General features: G+C 34.7%; 1 protein-coding gene across 3 annotated transcripts in view; it reads right to left on the minus strand.

Annotated features, from left to right (window-relative positions):
• LOC117231557 overlaps positions 1-18,119 on the minus strand; it is a 39,324-nt gene that overhangs the window by 14,241 nt on the left and 6,964 nt on the right. Inside the window, exon 1 of one of the 3 annotated variants that reach the window (XM_033490110.1) lies at positions 16,604-16,870. The exons of 1 other annotated variant lie outside the window; for it this stretch is intronic. In XM_033490110.1, the coding sequence (XP_033346001.1) occupies positions 16,604-16,711 (108 nt within the window). In that variant the 5' untranslated portion in view covers positions 16,712-16,870. Of the gene's footprint in view, positions 1-4,378; positions 4,383-16,603; positions 16,871-18,119 lie in introns of those variants that run through there. One more of the 3 variants, XM_033490112.1, reaches the window with a different exon arrangement.

An 18,119-nucleotide genomic window follows, 5' to 3' on the forward strand; every position in this document is an offset into this window, starting at 1 on the left:
CTTTGGACTTTTATTCGACACGTTCCTCAGCCAAATATGTTCTCTTACAAGTTCAAGATCTAGATCTCTGTGTAGCGAATAGGATAATTTTATCTGAATAGATTAGTTGTTTCTTAAATACACTACTGAACCATCGATTCTACTGCCACATTTAGTATAGTACTGAAAAAAATTACCATGTATAGAACTTTGTCGCATATTACATTCCAAGTCACTCGTTTTCTCATATTTGTATAAATAAACGTTGTACATAAAAAGAACACATCGATTTTTACATAGAATTAGAGCGAAACTTTATAAAAAGCTCTATAACAGCTTCTCCCTTTACAACTAATTAAATTAAGATCACTTCAAACGACGATTTTATCAAAATATTAAACAGTATAATTAGGTTAAGGATAAGATCTATCTGAAACGGATAAGAGTGAATTAAATACATGTGTCTTTAAGACTCGGCACGAGCTTCGGCAAATTAGAAGAAGTAGGAATTTTTCAGCGACTCTTGGCTGACGTTAGACTTTGCAAATTGTTAGTACAATATTTAAATATTCAATGTGTCGTAGTACAGTCAATTCACGAGCAGAGACGACGCTGGTTCTTCTACTTTGTGCATCATGCAACTACGGTTTCATCCAGATGATCAAATGATTCGCGTGGTGAATAAACGAATACGTATTTGTTGAAATAGGCAAATTCGTCAATGGCCTAAACGCTTACAGTGTTCGTGCAAATATTTATACTCGTTAACTTTTTTTGAAAATCGCTCAACCATAAGCCAACTATAGAATTCAAATATACGAAATGTTCGATCGACGAAGGAATATTGGCGGATCTTCCTTCGATATCGTTCATTAGATTAATCAATAAAATACTCGAGATTAAATATCAGTACGCGATTGTAAAAATAATTCGTATTCGTTTGTATAACCTACACGACTCAGTGAATAATCCTCGTAAATCTTAGAATCGATAAATCAAGCTGGATCATGTTTACTATTAATTACATGAATAATTTGCAATGTGCTTCTGGTTTCTTTTATTGCACAGAAGCAATTCACGTACAATACTAATTGCACACATCTACCGATCTACGATAATAAATCATATGCAACTACATCGGGTATTTCTGTCCTTCTATCCCAGTTTTAACTGCGTACGTTTATCGATTTTCAGTTATTATTAGTAAACGAGACCCTGAATTGTGCGTGACGTAAAACAATTTCACCTTGTTCAGAGAAACCTGAGAACCCCACAATAGTGCGAGCTGCTATTAATTGACAAAAGGCAATCAAAAAATAAGACCTCAGGGACAAGATGAATGCATTTAGTATCAGCTAAAACAGAATATCGAGCTTTCCATTTACATCTTTAATAATTTATGCCATGCTCCTTCGCAGAAATTCTTTGGAAATTATGATTCAGGACTCCCAATGATGTTATGCTAATCGGTCGAGTGACATCATTATTCAAATTTTCTGTAATTTACCCTAAAAATAAAAGTATTATCCTTTTTTGTTGAAATCTGAAAATTATAATTCAACACATCCAACGAATCGTTTTAGTAAATAATCGAGGAACGTCATCATTTATATTTCGAGTAATTTGCATTCAAAACTAGTTCCTTCATAGAAATCCTTCCAAAGTTGTGATTCAGAGTACCCAACAATTCGCTACACTATTCTAGTATATCAAATATTGTAAAAATTTATATTTCCTGTACATTATTCCAAGAACTAAAGCAGTACCATGCTTCTTCATCGAGATTCCATGACAATTATATTTCACGACACTCGGCGATGCGATTCGCTATATTATCCATAATTGATCGAGTGATACCATACAAAATTTGCATTTCATGTAATTTAATTCAAAAACGAAGATAGTTAATATACTTCTTCATTGAAATGGGAAGAATTTTGAAAATTACGATTCACGACATCCAAATATTCTCTGCATCGATCAACCAAGTGCACCACCATATTTATTTCGTGCACGTATTTACTATATCTAATTTAGAATGATTTGCTTCAAAACGAAATTGGTATACCTTTTTATCAAAATATCTTGGAAATTATAATTCAAGATATAACTAGCTCTATTAGTCGATCGATTACATTTTTCATAATTTATTTCAGAAACAAAAGTAGCATTAAAGTTTTTAAAAAAGTAGTAGTAAAGATTCGCTATACCGCACTATACGTACCACCATTTACATGGCCAGGTAACATGCACTAGAAATGAAAATAGTATACATACTTCTTTGGAGATTACGATTTAGCACGTTCAATGATTTGCCACGTTAGTCATCAGAATTTCACCATCCAGAATGACTTATACACCCTCGATAACTAGACTGAACCACGTATATATGTACTTGACAACGATACCACAATTTATCGGAACTAGCGCAGATATTTTCATCATCGTTACGTCACTCCTGTAGCCTATTATGAAGCAATGAAGAAGGAAAATACCAGCGTATCGACGCGGCATTTCAAAGTGGGCGATAAATGACGCAGGAGACGACGTTTCGCACGTAGCGAACCTTGCCCGCAATTTACTGCCTTGGGAGAATTAATCCGGACCCGATCTATGACCCGATCGATGAATAAAACATTATGAGAGACTAATCGAACGATGGAAATAATTCGATTAATTTCTTTATACTTTGTCCCGTCAACCAACCCCCTTGTACGTCGTATTCTCGATGCGTGATGTAGCGTAAAACAGCTGAAAGGAATAAGCCACTCGGATACGTACGTAGTATCGTTTATGTTCCACGACTCATAATATATATCGAAGGTAAACATAATAACATTTGCTCTAGATTTTCCTATTAAAACGAACGAGTAGGAATGAGAGGCAAACGAACTCCGTTTGGTTGCGGAATTGAATACTTGGACGAGACTCAAGAAGAATTGATAACATTGATAATATTATATAGAATTGATAATATTCGTACTACAAGTTGGCGGCTGTGATGAATGATTTTTACTCGATTGACTGTCTTCGACTTGGCGACTGTGCTGACTTGACTTCTGACTCCTTCTGCTCCTCGAACTGGTTTTAACTGTCACTGACGAGCTTTAACTGTTACTCGAATACTACTGTGGAACAAATGAAGTTCGTTCTCGTGTTATCACGGAGGAAAGCTCGGTATAGATATGCCTTTTGAACTAAGCAGGCGGATTCGTTGTCCACACTTTTCGTGAGGGTGACGATCTGCGATGCCCATTAGTTATAGCCAAAGTTAATGAATGAGGATAGGAGGGGGAAGCCTCCTACCAACGTGGCTCATGGGTGTCTTTGTTCATGGAAAAAGCCAGCTTTTCTCGTTAAGTAAATACTCGCTTTTCACGTTAGATAGCTACCTGCTTTCTCCGTGATTTTTAAGAACGAATAATAAACCTAGGGACTGTCGTAAAGACCAGCCATAAATCGAATATACTTGCAGGATTAAAAATTCTGTTAAAAGAATTCTATTTGTGGTCGTTCCTTAGGTTTATTAAGGGTCTGTATAACGGTGCGTGGGCCTTTGACGGTTAGACAGTGAAGGACGTCGCACGGACCATCCTGCGCTGCAACACAAGGAAATTCAGAATTTTGTCTTAGAAAAGAACATTGGAGGGAAATATTATGGTTTCCTTTTGCTTTTCTCATTTCTCATGGGGTAAAATTTACCGCCATGTTTTATAAAATATAGTATAACGTTTTGGCAAATTTCCTTGGTTGTGGAATGGTGCAAGAGGTATTAGTAGAAAATTAATAAAACAGTTTCTGAAGATACTGTTTGCCTCCTTTTCTCTAATCCCTATTACAGCACAGTTCCACGAAATATCACAGAATCCAATACTTTTGTAAATGTTAAAGAGCCAACACTGTTTTACACGAGTAAACATATCGTATTCTCGATCGATCAGTGTTTTAATTTCGTTTAGTTAGAAATTTTTCTTCAGTTTTTACTATTGAAACTATATAGGTACTTCTGACAAAATTAATGTTGCCTTTTACTTAAACTTACTTTACTTTAATTTTAGCTGTCTATGTAGCGTTGAAAGACCATTAAATTTTAAAATAGTAGAAACTCGTAAACCGATATTAAGAGAAACGCCACATAGAAATCAAAACGGGAGAAAGACAATCGTATATTTCAATTCTGGAGTTGTAAATTGCGACTCATTTACTCCTACAGTAAAATCTCGAATAAAAAGAGAAGATTCTTTGACGCCACTGGTCGTGCGAGGATACGTAAATACGTACGCAAACAAATAGATAAATGCGTTCATTAAGATTAGTATACAACCGCGCGATATGTAGAGTTAATTGTACGTGCGGAAGAGGGAAAGAAAGGAGAAAAAAGATGGAAACAGCATTTCACTCTTCTTCGTGTTTCGCTATAAATCGACGAAAAATACGAAAGATAAAAGCCGAGAGAAAAGAAGAGAATATTAAATGGGATTGTTTTCGACAACCATGAATTTCTCAAGCTCTAAAAACAACTCCAACAAATAGCGGAACTTTTAACGTACATCCGTGTCATCGAGACTCGTGCATTTTACGAGTTTAGCTGTTCCCAGAAACGTCGTGCACGTCACCCCTAGTATTGTATCAAGAAACATCAACTGAAAAACTGTTATAACGCAATAAATCACGCTGAATGTTTATCGCGGAGCTGAGAAATTTCACGGAAAGCCTCGAGAAACGTGGGGGGATTCTGAACTGTTGACCTTCTACTTTTTGATGGTGCGACGTCAACAATCGACTAGAGCGTTCGTTTAGCCTTGTTGCCACGCTGATAACATAGAAAAGCACATCCATGTAAAAAAGAAACCCCGATGCATGCGAATGAATTCACAGGTGGCTAACATATATGTTGGACTGAACATGATCTCATTGTTTGACAAATTTCGGTTTGATAGGCAAAGCAAAATTGAAACGATGACCGGTTCCTATAGTAGATCTGGTGAATAAATCAGTCCAGACCTCTTCGTTTTTGTTCTTTTTTTTCATAGAAATCCTTTTGGAAATATAAATTCTTTGACGTGTTATATTATTATATTATATTATATTATATATTTATTTATACATATATGTAAAATAATATGTGATATTAAAAATATTCTTAATCGATTGTTGTTACTATTACAATATGGAAATTATATCTAGCAAGGAAAGATTAAATTTTTCTTTATAACATAATTTCCGAAAGAGAAATTAAATTACAAATAGCATATTTAACTTAATAAAAATAGTTATTAGGGACATCGTATTACAGTTACAATTCGGGAACTAATAGTAATTTAATTTAAAATTCAAGTGTCTTGGATGTAGTTAACACGTAAATCATGTTGTTATTCCGTTTAGCGATGAAAAACATCTCTAGCAATGAAACGTTTTTCATTTACTTTATGAATATTGAGTGACTTCTCTTTATACGTATGTACATCATCTGCAACTTTCATTGAATTTTCTCAAGAACGTAATGCGTTATTCATTGACGTCTCCTCACGTTATTTTGCCAATTATGATTTTTAAATTGAACAAAATCGTTGTATCATTGATGTAAGACATATATTTAGTTAGACAAAATACACGATGCATCTTGTTCTTCAAAGAATATCAGACCGATTCTGTCAATTACGTAGATTGTTCAGGAAACTTAATCAAGTTAATTAATCTATTAAATCTTTAATCTATTAAAAATACCCCCAAAATTCGATAATTCGATAATTTCGTCGGCGTTTTAACGTGTTACACACACAGTATTTTAACACTGCATAAAAACAAGAATAATACATCTACGCTCTAAACGAATTGTATCCCAGTTTCTTTAAGAAATAGAAAATTGACAAATTCTATTTAAGATTAAAAATCCCTCTTGATAGAATAGAAAAGTGAAATCGTAGAATAAACGTAGAATATAAACAGTAGCTATCATTCGTACATTGAGCTAAAATAATCATTCTCCTGCATTTTATCTGCCCAGCCTACGAATTTTAAATACGTACATATGTACTCCAACGAAAAACAGAAGTTTCGAAAGCTACTGCGGAAACTAATCGCGCGATGACGTCATTCATCAAATACCGTGTATGGAATCAGTTGAACGGTTTGATAAAGAGACGCGAGAGGCCAAGGGAGAGGAAAGTGAAAACAAGACAACCTTCTTATCAATGTTTTTCCTAACGGAAATGCAACGCCTCGCTCGTATTTATTACAACTGATAAACAACGTGAGCAATTAATATACGCGATGACGAAATTATTTTCGTGCATCAACATTCTCGTCACAAATGCGATTCTGATTGTGAGTAGCTGCCGAGCGTTTCTATCGGGGATAATGTCGAAAGCGTTTTTGGAGAACCGCTTCGATCTTTGCTGTTGGCGCTCACTGATATTGACATGGACACGATGGCACGATAATGGCAATCTCTTCCATGAAAACAAGCGTCTGTCGATTCAATTACTAATCCTATTACCGAGTCATCGATGTGAGTTGGCATGCGTCACGGTTAGTGATTGCGCATTACTCGCATGATGAACTATGGAAATCATAGAATGGCCTTTCCAGATGGATCGTTGTCGTTCGTCGGAATCTACTTGAAATATTTTACCAGCTTCGGGACTCAAGCTACGTAAATCCCTATCTCTGCGTGTAGTCAAGTATAATAAATAATAATTAATTAGCGAACAGATAGACGGATGACTGCTCTCGTCGTCGAGGGAGGCCGTTAGCGAGAAGTAGTTTCCCGCCCCGGGAAAACCCCTCGAGGGCCTGCTACAAATTGAACGATGAATGATACGGTATTGGGATCACCGAATCCGCAACACATGGCCCCTTTCAGTAAGTTTAATACCTTTTAGTAATAAACACATTGTAATAGTTATATTACATTGTTTAGTAATAAACAGCTTCTTAAAAAAAAAGTTAGAGATTCAATGACAAAATCTCATAGAACATAACAGATGGCATAAGTGACAAAGCAGATGTGAAAGGAGAATAGTTATGAAATATCAACAAAGCGACATCATATATTGTACGTATCTTATTATCATATTATTATATAAGAAGAAAGCTTTCCTCGGGCATTATTTAATTTACGTAATTTTGCAATGATTAATCAGATAATAAATTAACCGACGAATACATGAATATATATTAAGAAGAATCAATTCTTTACTGTCAAGTGGATTTTTTTCAAGTAACAATTAAATACAAGATCGAAAACCGTATGACGATCGATAGGATCGAACAGTAACAAGCGTTTTATAATCTACTTACGATCAATGAACGAAGGGAAGTCAACGAACCGGATACAGTTTACCATTATCGAGCAACAATACCTCATAAGATCAAACTCATGCACGTTGTTAAAATTCATCGTAATGACACGCAATTATTCCTAAATGCATAATACTTGCACATGTGCGTATTTTCGTGTTATATAGATAAACATTTAATCATATCCATGAAAGTACGCACGAAACAGCTCCACCGTCGTTGTTACTTGCCGTTGATTGACGTCATAATGACACTTGTTTGCTTTAACAGCCCGGTATAAGTACGTGTATGTGTACGCTAATCGATAACGATAAATAGCGGCACGGGCTGCCTGAAAATAGTCCCGGCGATTTCTCAATGAAGAGAGGCAATGGGCACATGTTTGATCGATGATCGACCACACGTATGTACATAATGTAGGGACCATAATTGGGAGAGGAACCAGATAAGTATTTCTCAGACCATCTGTCAAATGCGCGATGTGTTGCCTTTGTTGGTGCGTCTGTAATCGACAGCGAATTTTATATTATACTTCTTCAAAATTTTTGTGAACTTCGGACCATATTTTTACAAGCTTCTTGCGAATTTTTAAACTATACTTTTACGAATATCTCATTATTCATATTTATATTACGTAATTTTTAGAAAATTTTGGTATTTTAATTTCCGACGGGAATAAAAAATAATTTGATTGCGCAGTTGCGAGAATTACATATTGTTACTCTATTGCTTGAAGAGATACATAGTTACGCTGTTCTCAAGAGATAAATTATAATCCTAATCATATCACGGAGAGAAGCCGATTTAACAAAACAACGTAACTTCAATGAAAATTATCGTACAGCAAAAAGGAAAGATAGACGACGATCCGATATTTTTTTTATTTACTTATTTCCACAGCTGTTTAGAAAGATATTATTACATGTTATCATAACAACTATACGTCCTAAAAAAGATAGTTCGCTGAACGAATTGTGATATTCATTACGTACGTACTTTTAAAATATTTAAGCAAAGAGAAATGTTGTTTAACGACAAGATCCATCTCTCCTATGATTATCCTACTTACATAGATACCTCATAAATCCATTACGTTTCTATCACTAAACTTGCGTTCTGTCAATTACAACTGACCCGATTTACGTCAATCGATTCGACCCAGAACCCGATGCCGGTACCAGTAAATACACGCGCGCACAAATTTGCTTAGTCAGTTTTCGACTAAACGACACGAGAACACTGTCAATAATCCCGGCATTTCTCGCGATCACGCGCTACCAGCTCTCCTATCCTCTCTACGCGAGAACGCGACGTCGAATGGCCAAGGTTAAGACCGATAAATCGATTCGACTCCGACAGGCGACACAAAGTCAAGTAAACGGCCGGCTTTTTATTCACAGACGGTGATAATGACGAAGGTCTGTTACTGAAATCACCTGGGAGGTGAAGCACCAATTTGGATTGCGAAAATCACAGTGCAATTCGTTGATTTCGAAACGGAAGTGGAGGGGGAGAGAGACAGTCTATTATTATTTAATACAGAGTTTAATTCATGGGGTTATTGTTTTAGTATTGGAACTAGGAGATCAAAATGGTCAATTTGTAATTTTTCTATAGAAATTTTAGAGATTTGCAACGAGGAGTATCTTGCTTAATAAAGTTTGAGTTTAGTTAAAGTATACAGTTTAATAAAATTATTATTTAATATTAGGGTTTTCTATGATATTTTGTAAAGTATAGATAAAGATGCAAACACTATCTATATACGTGCGTATGTAGATAAAAATTTTAGAAATACTTTAACGTTTCTTTTTCGAATGTAGTAAATAAAAACTCAATTTATGCGAAAACATTCACATTCAGCTTCTCTATCTCATTGATTTTCTAGGATATTTGTTGCCTGAGTTTTGCATATTCTCATCTTTCTCGTATTTCATGTTCCAATTCTAATCGCAAAAATATGAAAAATTTGAAATAATACTAGGTTCTTACCGAAAATGAAAAGCGAATATTTATATTTTTATAATAACGATGCCTTAACGTAACTAATGTTCGATTTAATTGCCCGATAGTACATATCCATTTCAGCGATAATAAACAGGAATATCGTGCACATATTTAACGTGTGTTCCTTAAAAAATTGACAGCCAATGTTTATAACTTGTTTATAGCGTTTATAATTCATATTGTGGCACTGAACGTTCGTTATTATGCCAATTGGGATTATTTAAAACTTCTTACATTCTCATATGTTTAATATTTTTTTAATATTCAACGAAATACTGTTGTTATTTAAAAGCAACAGTTCAAGCTAAAAAAAGGGTTAATTTCCGTGAATGTGAAAGGATTTAAAAATAATATTATATTATATATAAAAATTTATATATAAAAATTATTATTTATTTAAAAATAAATATTATATTATATATATTATATATATTTCATTTACTAGATTTGATTTAGTAAATTCTAGTAGATACAGAGTTGCTCGTGTACTCGTTGACCAATTAACCTTGCCCTCTTCCGTGAATCTGAAAAGACCGTGCGAGTAATGGGGTCACTCGAAAATCTTGGCCGATGATCGTGAAAAACAGTCGAAGGCCTGTCCGTCTGTCTCGACATATTCTCTCGCCCGTTTCTCGAATAGCAATCAACGTTTTGGCTCTAGAGAAGATCGACGTAATCGTCTCTCAAGTTTTTTACACCACAAAGCCGATAAACAAGTTTTTGTGGGTGCATTTGAAATCGTACGATATTTAAACATAAATTAACACCTTTTTACCGTTGACCACCGGTGTTTGCGAGAGACGTGATTTTGATAGCCATGAAAGTTCACGTTCTGGAATTGTCGACGTTCGATCGCGAAATTTTTCGGCAAAAAATATATCAACATACAGCACAAAGAAAAGCTAGGAGAATTCTTGCCATGTTGTACATTAATATGTATTTATTTTTTGCGAAAGGAACAAAAACAAATACCTAAAGATATGATGCGTGGTTGTTAAGATCTGAGAATTTCAAAGTATGTATTTTTCCTAATAAGTCAATGTTCGTTATTTTGTTTGTTGAAGCTGTTAAAGTCATTTCATGAATTTCGTGGTCGATAAACTTTAGTAATATGAATTTCGGTAATCGATAAACTTTGGTAATTAAATTATTGGAAACTGTTGTTGATACGGTGGGTTCAGACATTTGAATTACAATCCGCTGAACTGGAAGACTTAAATTTAAAGATATTAAGTAAATGAAATATCAATATAATTTAAATATAAATAATTAGATATTAACTAAATTGAAAAATCTTCCATTCGAACAAGTTATAATTAAAATTCTTGAGTCCAGGGTAACAGTAATTCCTTGTAATAATATTTTGCACCGAAAGAAACCTGCTTTCCAAATTATTCGTGACTAAAGAAACAATATCGTTTCAGACGTGTCTCTTTTTGTCCCAAGTGTTCTCAGACGTCTGAAACGTGCACATGCCTGTTGTATCCACAGATAAGTGTTCGCAGGGGAACACGTTGCGTTTCGATTTATTGATCTGGGCCAGCGGCACGAACAGATAACGCGAATAAAGATGAGATAAAATTGATGTTTTTGCACTATTACTAGCGTCTTTATCTCATTTTTCGGTAAATTATTAGTATGCCTTTATTAACCTTTTTATTATTAACCCCCTTTCGCCATGCGTTCTTTTTCCTCTGACGCACCAACGCTAGAAGGCAGTGAGCGCTTACGAATGCGATTTGCAATACGACAAACATTTCGGAATGTTGAATCGAAATACGTAAATGGATCGCGGATATTTATGCAAATTCTGATGTTTCTGAATATAAATAAGGAAATGAAATTCAGTTGTCTCATTCATTATATTATCCCACCTTGGATATTTCTACATTTTTGCAACTTTAAATTTTCTATAAATGCATAAACGACTTTTTAACGAATCGACAATTTCATCGTATCCAACAAGCATTGAAACGCATTAGTCCGAACTTGCTCGCGTTCGATATTTAGTCTGCGCTATCAGAGTTTCATTCGTTCTTTGTGAACCGACAGCGAAGTTATTTAGGTATTCAATGTTGAAATTCTACTTTTACGAGTCCTTCTGATTTTCTATTTCAGAAAAAGTGTAGAAGTGTCGAAGATCTTACTGGAAAACTTTGCGCTTCTTCTTAATAGATCAAAGAATTTATATGTGCATATACTTAATTTGAAACATTCTTTTTAGTATTTATAAGACAGTAAACGATTCTGTAACTTAAACTGCAATACATCGTAGAATATACGAGGAGGATACGTTCGAGTGGAATTTCGACACAAAAGGAAACAGCGATTGACTTAATATGTTATTGCATTCCACCGTACGAAACTCTTTAGCAACATGTCGACGAAAAGGGAAGCACAAGAATTCAAAACAATAATAAATTCCGATCACGTTACTTCTTTCAGCATATTAAGTCTCGAAGACTGGAAAGAATCAGAAACTTTCATGTATCCTATGTTCAGAAATCAAATGAAGACTATTCGATCAATGAACAGCTTTAGTCGAAAATTTCCGTAAATCGCAGATAGTTACAAAATTTGATCATTAATCGTCAGGTAGAAAAATTTGTAATAGAGGCAACTATGTCTTTTTTAAATAAATTACCAATTTATTTACACCTTTATTTTAATAACAAGGATGAAAAATTCAACAGCGACGGAATAAACAAATTGTGAAACATGCGAAATGCAATTATAAGTAACAACGAATATTACGTTATTAAAGAGAATAATTAATAAAAATTCTTCTTTCTTCCTTTCAAAGAAAATATTTCAAATCATTCGCATTTCATGTACGCTAACGTTACAAAGAAATTATTTCTATTTTTGATCTATCGGATCGATAACGAACATGTCGCACAGGAAAACGGACTTGAAAAAAATTTTTATTAATTAATCAGCACATTTGTCAACTGTAATCACGACCCTCGGGCGAAAAGAATTGTCGCGCATGCATTAATCAAGGCTCTCTGAATAACTGCAACTGATTCCACGGAATTGCAGCGGCGAGTATAATTCTCTGTTGTAAACAAGTTTTATATTCATACCAGCATCACGTGGTTCTATACTCTATACTAACGTACTATGTTCATCGTGGTGTATGTCGCTTAATTTCCTACGTTCTACGCAATTGCCAGGAATCTGATAAATAAATACGTTCGTTTCTATTGTAACAACAGACCCTTCAATTGTGAATCGTTGAAATTTCTGAATGTTTAAGGAAGAATGCGTCATCGTTTACACACCATAGGTGTTACGGTGATGCGTAGTAGAGATATTTTCGGTAGTTTACGAAAAGTATCCTTGAATCCGGCCAACTCACCCAGCCGCTAATTTCAACCGTGTAAATATAATTAGAAATACTACTGCAAAGTGGTGGCTTCGATCCGACTTAGAAGACATTGACTATTCGTTTCTGCTGGTAAAAATGTTAGGATAATACGATACTTGGGTATTACCAGTGAAAAAGTTATAGTTTCTCTCGTTCGAGGGTAATGGTTAAGTGACTTGCGAAATTTGAAAGGTGGAGTACAATCGAATTTGAAACCGGTAATCATTGGTACTTCGTTGGTTTTTATGAGCATTCGATAAAAATATTGTCCAATTATTTATCAAAGACGACGTTTCTAGAGAAAGTTTTAAAAAATAGGTGAACGAAAGGTAATAGTTTCTCTTTGGAAGTCTTCTTTCAGAACATCGAAAATGTACTGAACGAATAGCGAGATTTCGAAAGTGTCCTAGAATTTACTACTTTATTACTGTCCTGGAATTGTAGTTTAAAATTATTAATCATTGGTACTTTGTTAATTTACTTAAATTAATTAATCGGTAAACATGTTATATTGTGCATCGGAAGATAGGAAGGACAACATGGTATCTACATGTTATTTTAGAAACAGATAGGCAAAATTTCAAAACTCATTCTATTCGACATACAATTAGAATGAAATATACGGAAATATATATATTCAAGATTATTAACAGCTGTTTATGACAGAATCTAGTAAAAATACTTTAATTAAAAATACTTGTTTACGATGGTTTTACAGCTGATTATCATAAAACAGTTGTTTATTTGTATCAGAAAGATAGGAATAGCGATATTTATAACTACAAACTTCGCAAACATTCTCGTTAAATTCTTCTACAAACCAAGAATATTTAGTTAGTTTCAAAAAGAAACACTTCCAATTGCATCTTTAAACAATTCTCCATTCTTACGATGAACAAAATTCCCACAAAAATTGAACCACTTGTTTCTCAAATATCCTGTATAACAAATTTACTTCACCTGGATACCTTCCGCCTTATTGCGATTTATCAACGAATAACGTTAGTGAACAGGCAGACTACAAATTATAGATCATAGGTAATCCAGATTTCTGTTGTTCAAATAATTCTATAAACATTCATTTTATTAGTTACATATGAGAATTTATTAGTATCGATAATTTTTAAACTATACCTACAGCGTTCTTAAATTAAAGGTATTGTCACATGCACCAGCTTTCCTCTAAACTCCTGAATTATGCAAAACGTTCCTAGAAGGCGCTTCAACCGCTACGACTCCGCTCCAAAAACTTTCTGATTTTTCGAATAAACCTGTTATTTCTTCCTACTCAACTCCATTTTATTCCATCCATTCGAATTCCCTTGGAAAACAATTGAAGTGACAAAAAAAAAAAAATAGTTGGAAAGAGCGCGTGCATAGTTGAGGATTGATGACCACGTGTACACGCGTGCCAGGCGAGCTGACCGATCGTCAGGGTGTCAAGGCTAAGTACGGACAATGCAGTTCTTGCAGAGCAGGTGGACGGAGGTCATTAACCTAGTTTGTGCATACGTGTACAAGGCCTCCGCTCGCGCGCGGCGTGTATCAGCTCGCGCAAGAGGAAAGACGACGCTTTCGATCGACGAATGACAAACCAGTGAGGTAAACGTCCGTTGTGACGCTAACGTGCTCGATTATGAGCATGTGCAGTTGTGCACTCTTGAAACAGCGTGCGTGACGCAACCCACGAGAGAAATATTTGGCACGCGATGCGGAAATCTCGGCACGTGGCACAGCCATGGAGGGATAAATAGATGAAGAAGATACGCAGCACGACGACAGCCCTCCTGCTACGGCAATGTACGTACAGACGAGTATTTGCGTCGAAATTGAACGAAGGACGCGAACCATTGCTACTCGTTTGTAATTTAGGTCAAAAGAGAAATTTTTGGCAATTATTTAAAACAGACACTTCGCTGATTTTGCTAAGCTCGAAATACGTTATCAAGGTTAACGTACTGAATAATTTTTCTCTGTACATATAACTGCTACTCGGTCTTAGTTTTCGAAGTGCACTCAAAAGTGTAATTCATAAAAAATGAAGTTGAATTTTTCAGAGGTTCGGTTGAAGGACACGTAACAAAAATGACCTTTGTCCATGCTTATCTTTTTGCAATAAAGCAATGAAATACCGTGGTATCTTTTATCTTTGGTTAACATATTTCAACTTCACTTAGCAAAATATTCAACGTATTATTGTAATTGCACAATCGTTGTAAGTATATCTGTAATTATGTCACGGAAATTATGAAGTTATGAACATAATGATAAAGACTGTTTTTATAGAACCGATTAATTTTCATTCGACAGTAAATCAAAACGTAGATCAGTTTTTGTAACATCGATCCCATTATACCGTAAAGTTCACTTCTGATTAATTTGACAAGGGTCGAGAGTTTGATACGAGTCCTTCGATCGACTGACAATTCAATGAATAAAACTCCAGAAATTGAAAAGCAGAGAAAAGTGATGATATAAGTGAGAAACAATATTTATTTATTTGTATTTATTTCAGAATTTACAATTAGTTTCCAAGAACGAACAAGTTGAACGTTAATTATGTACACTGATAATGATATTAAGAAATTTACAAAAAGTGGAGGTGATTAGTTTTTGCCAGTATTGCAGCTAGCTGCGACATTCATTAGGATATCATCCGACCTTTGACTATAACCTCGTAATTATAAAAGTAGATGGTGAAATGCCAGAATGTTTTCCAAAAGGACACCGATTGTATCCGGAAGCCTTGGCTTTTATAACTGTGTCAAATTCCTGCCCTTGATAAGCATCTCTTAGCGAAGTGGAAAAATAAATACGTTCAAGGAAAACATATCTGTGTGGAGACTACTCGTTCTGCCTCTGTATATCGAACTCCTACGAACTTATCAAGTTTATATCGATAATGACGTATCTAGATCCTGAACAATAAACTTTATTAGAGCTACTTACGCGTAGTACAGTGATTTTGTACTCAACTTCAGTCAAGAAAAGTACAAATTACTCAATTCTTGATACTCATGAAATGTATCGTACAAGTATGGGGAAAAGCGTAATTAGATTCTGAACAAATTGCATGAAAAACAATGAATCGTAAGATTTCTATTTTGTTCGTCTATTCTTACAGTATACTAGAATCATTGGGAAAGAATGCAATTAAATGTTTAACAAAATTCGAGACTGTTACATTTGTATTCCGAGGAAGACGATAAATTAGAAAATCTTTATTTCATCTCGAGAAAAACAACGAATTGCAAAATCTGTAACATAGTTATCCACTTAAACTGTATATTGGAATCCTTATAAATGCAACGCAATAAAAGATTGAACAGAAATATTGCAAGATCGTTCCGAGAAAAGTGGCAAGTTTCAAGATCTCTAGTTTGTCCTGAGAAAAACAACGAATTATAAATTCTTTAACGTGTTTATCCGCTTAAATTCTAGATTAGAATCGTCGTAACAACGGTGCAATTTAATTTTAAACACGTTGCAAGATTATTCTGAGAAATTTCAACTTTTATCTGCAGAAAAAAAGAACAAATTATACGATGTTTACTGTGGAACTTCAAGATTCCTATTCAAGATTCTAAGAAAAACGACAGATTTCAAGTACTTCGTTGATCCTCGCCAAATCTAAACTATAGTCACAAAAGAAACAAAACCGAAGTATGAAAACAAATTTCAATATCTTTATCTTTTACCGAGGAAAATAATCGAAATCTCCACTTTGTTCTACGACAAATAACAAATTGCACGACCTTTACTTTATTCACAAGAATTTCAAGATTCCTATTTGATTCTGCGAAAAACAATAACGGTCTAAGATTTCTATATAACGAGATCTCCACAAACTGACAGGTATAATAATACTCGATATTTTAGAAATACGTGAATCTGAGAAATCTTTTCAAGACAAAGATCCATCTCTCCCAAACTTAGCCTACTTACATAAATACCCCATATGTCCTTTATGTTCCTGCCATTAAATTTGCATTTTATTATTGAACTTCTTGACATACACTGATCCAAACTAGATTCGTCGTGGTTTATATACATCAGACACCCTCGTTCAGTCGTCCCCAGACGAAGAATCGTTCCGTAAGGTTCCTTGGTAATCAACCGCAAAACCAATCGTCAAGCGACACGATAATTGCGGTTGTCTCGGTGTCAATTTAACGATCATCGGCGTGATCACGTTAGTGAATACTCTAACCAATCTCCGCAACAACTATAGTAACGATACGTGGCTATAAAAAGTACGCTTCTTCAGCATCGTAATCAGCCAAGGGAAACGTGCGCGTCGTCCCTGACACGCGTCTCATGTACGCCTTCGACCATCCACAATCAAACCGTTTTACGTATACATACTGTGTATTTATACATATATATGTATGTATGTACATACGTTACACACGTATATGTAAATCGGATCTATGACCTGCAACTCGGACAGTTGCACCATCGAAGCGCAGCTTGCGCTTTCGTCGTTTTTAAACGACGTGAGCACCAGTTAATATACGTCACGACGTCATCTTCATCGATCACGATGTTTGTGTCGGAATTTAGGGGTTAAAAGAAATCACTTACGATCGCCACACTTTTATGACGCAAACTACCAACCGTTTTTTGCAAGACTCGTGGTCTAGTCGTGCTATAATCTAATCTACTGTTTTGGTACATTTTTTTATATTAACTTCTCAACTGTTATGGACGTTATTATGAGTGACGGTGTATTGGAGCTTTATAAATTTGTTTTCACCGAGGTAAATACCTCTTCGTGTGAATGCGCAATATGAAGCATCGAACAAATTCTAGAAGCACCCGCTGTGCCATTGGTTATATTAATTGGTATTACATACACATGAGAGGTCAGTGATCTTGAATTCGTTAATTCTGTAATTATAATACGCTTTTATAGGAAGACTACGCGTATTTCGAAAGGTCAGATATATCTGTACTACGTATACGTCCAACATATTTGGATCGGCACAATTTATCTCTTATTGAAATAACATAATTTTGGACGTGTTAGCGATACAGGTATCATTCATCCGCATGCAATGATTCAGAAATACGTTGCACTGCGCGAATGATGTGATGAAACATTTAACTTTTCTACCATGTATATATTAGCAAGTGAGTTACAAATTCTATACACAAATGTCTTTAATAAAAAAAATTACGACATTAAGACAGAAATTTGAAGATTTGGTTTTGCAGGATTTAGAACCACGTATAACATGATAGATCACAGTTTCCATGTTTCATAGTAGAGGTGTTTCTAGATTCAATATATTGTCCATCAATTCCATGCAAAAACTATTAAATACGTGTTTTTATCACCGTTCTAAAAATTTAAAGAACATTAATAACATTAGCTATGCAGATCGCTGTTAATTAAGTTAAACGTGACAATTAAATTAATGACATTCGTTTCTTACAAAACATTTTTAATTTACCACTT

This window comes from Bombus vosnesenskii, unplaced genomic scaffold (assembly GCF_011952255.1).
Source record: "Bombus vosnesenskii isolate JDL3184/JDL3185 unplaced genomic scaffold, Bvos_JDL3184-5_v1.1 scf7180000013273, whole genome shotgun sequence".
Classification (NCBI taxonomy): Eukaryota; Metazoa; Arthropoda; class Insecta; order Hymenoptera; family Apidae; genus Bombus; species Bombus vosnesenskii.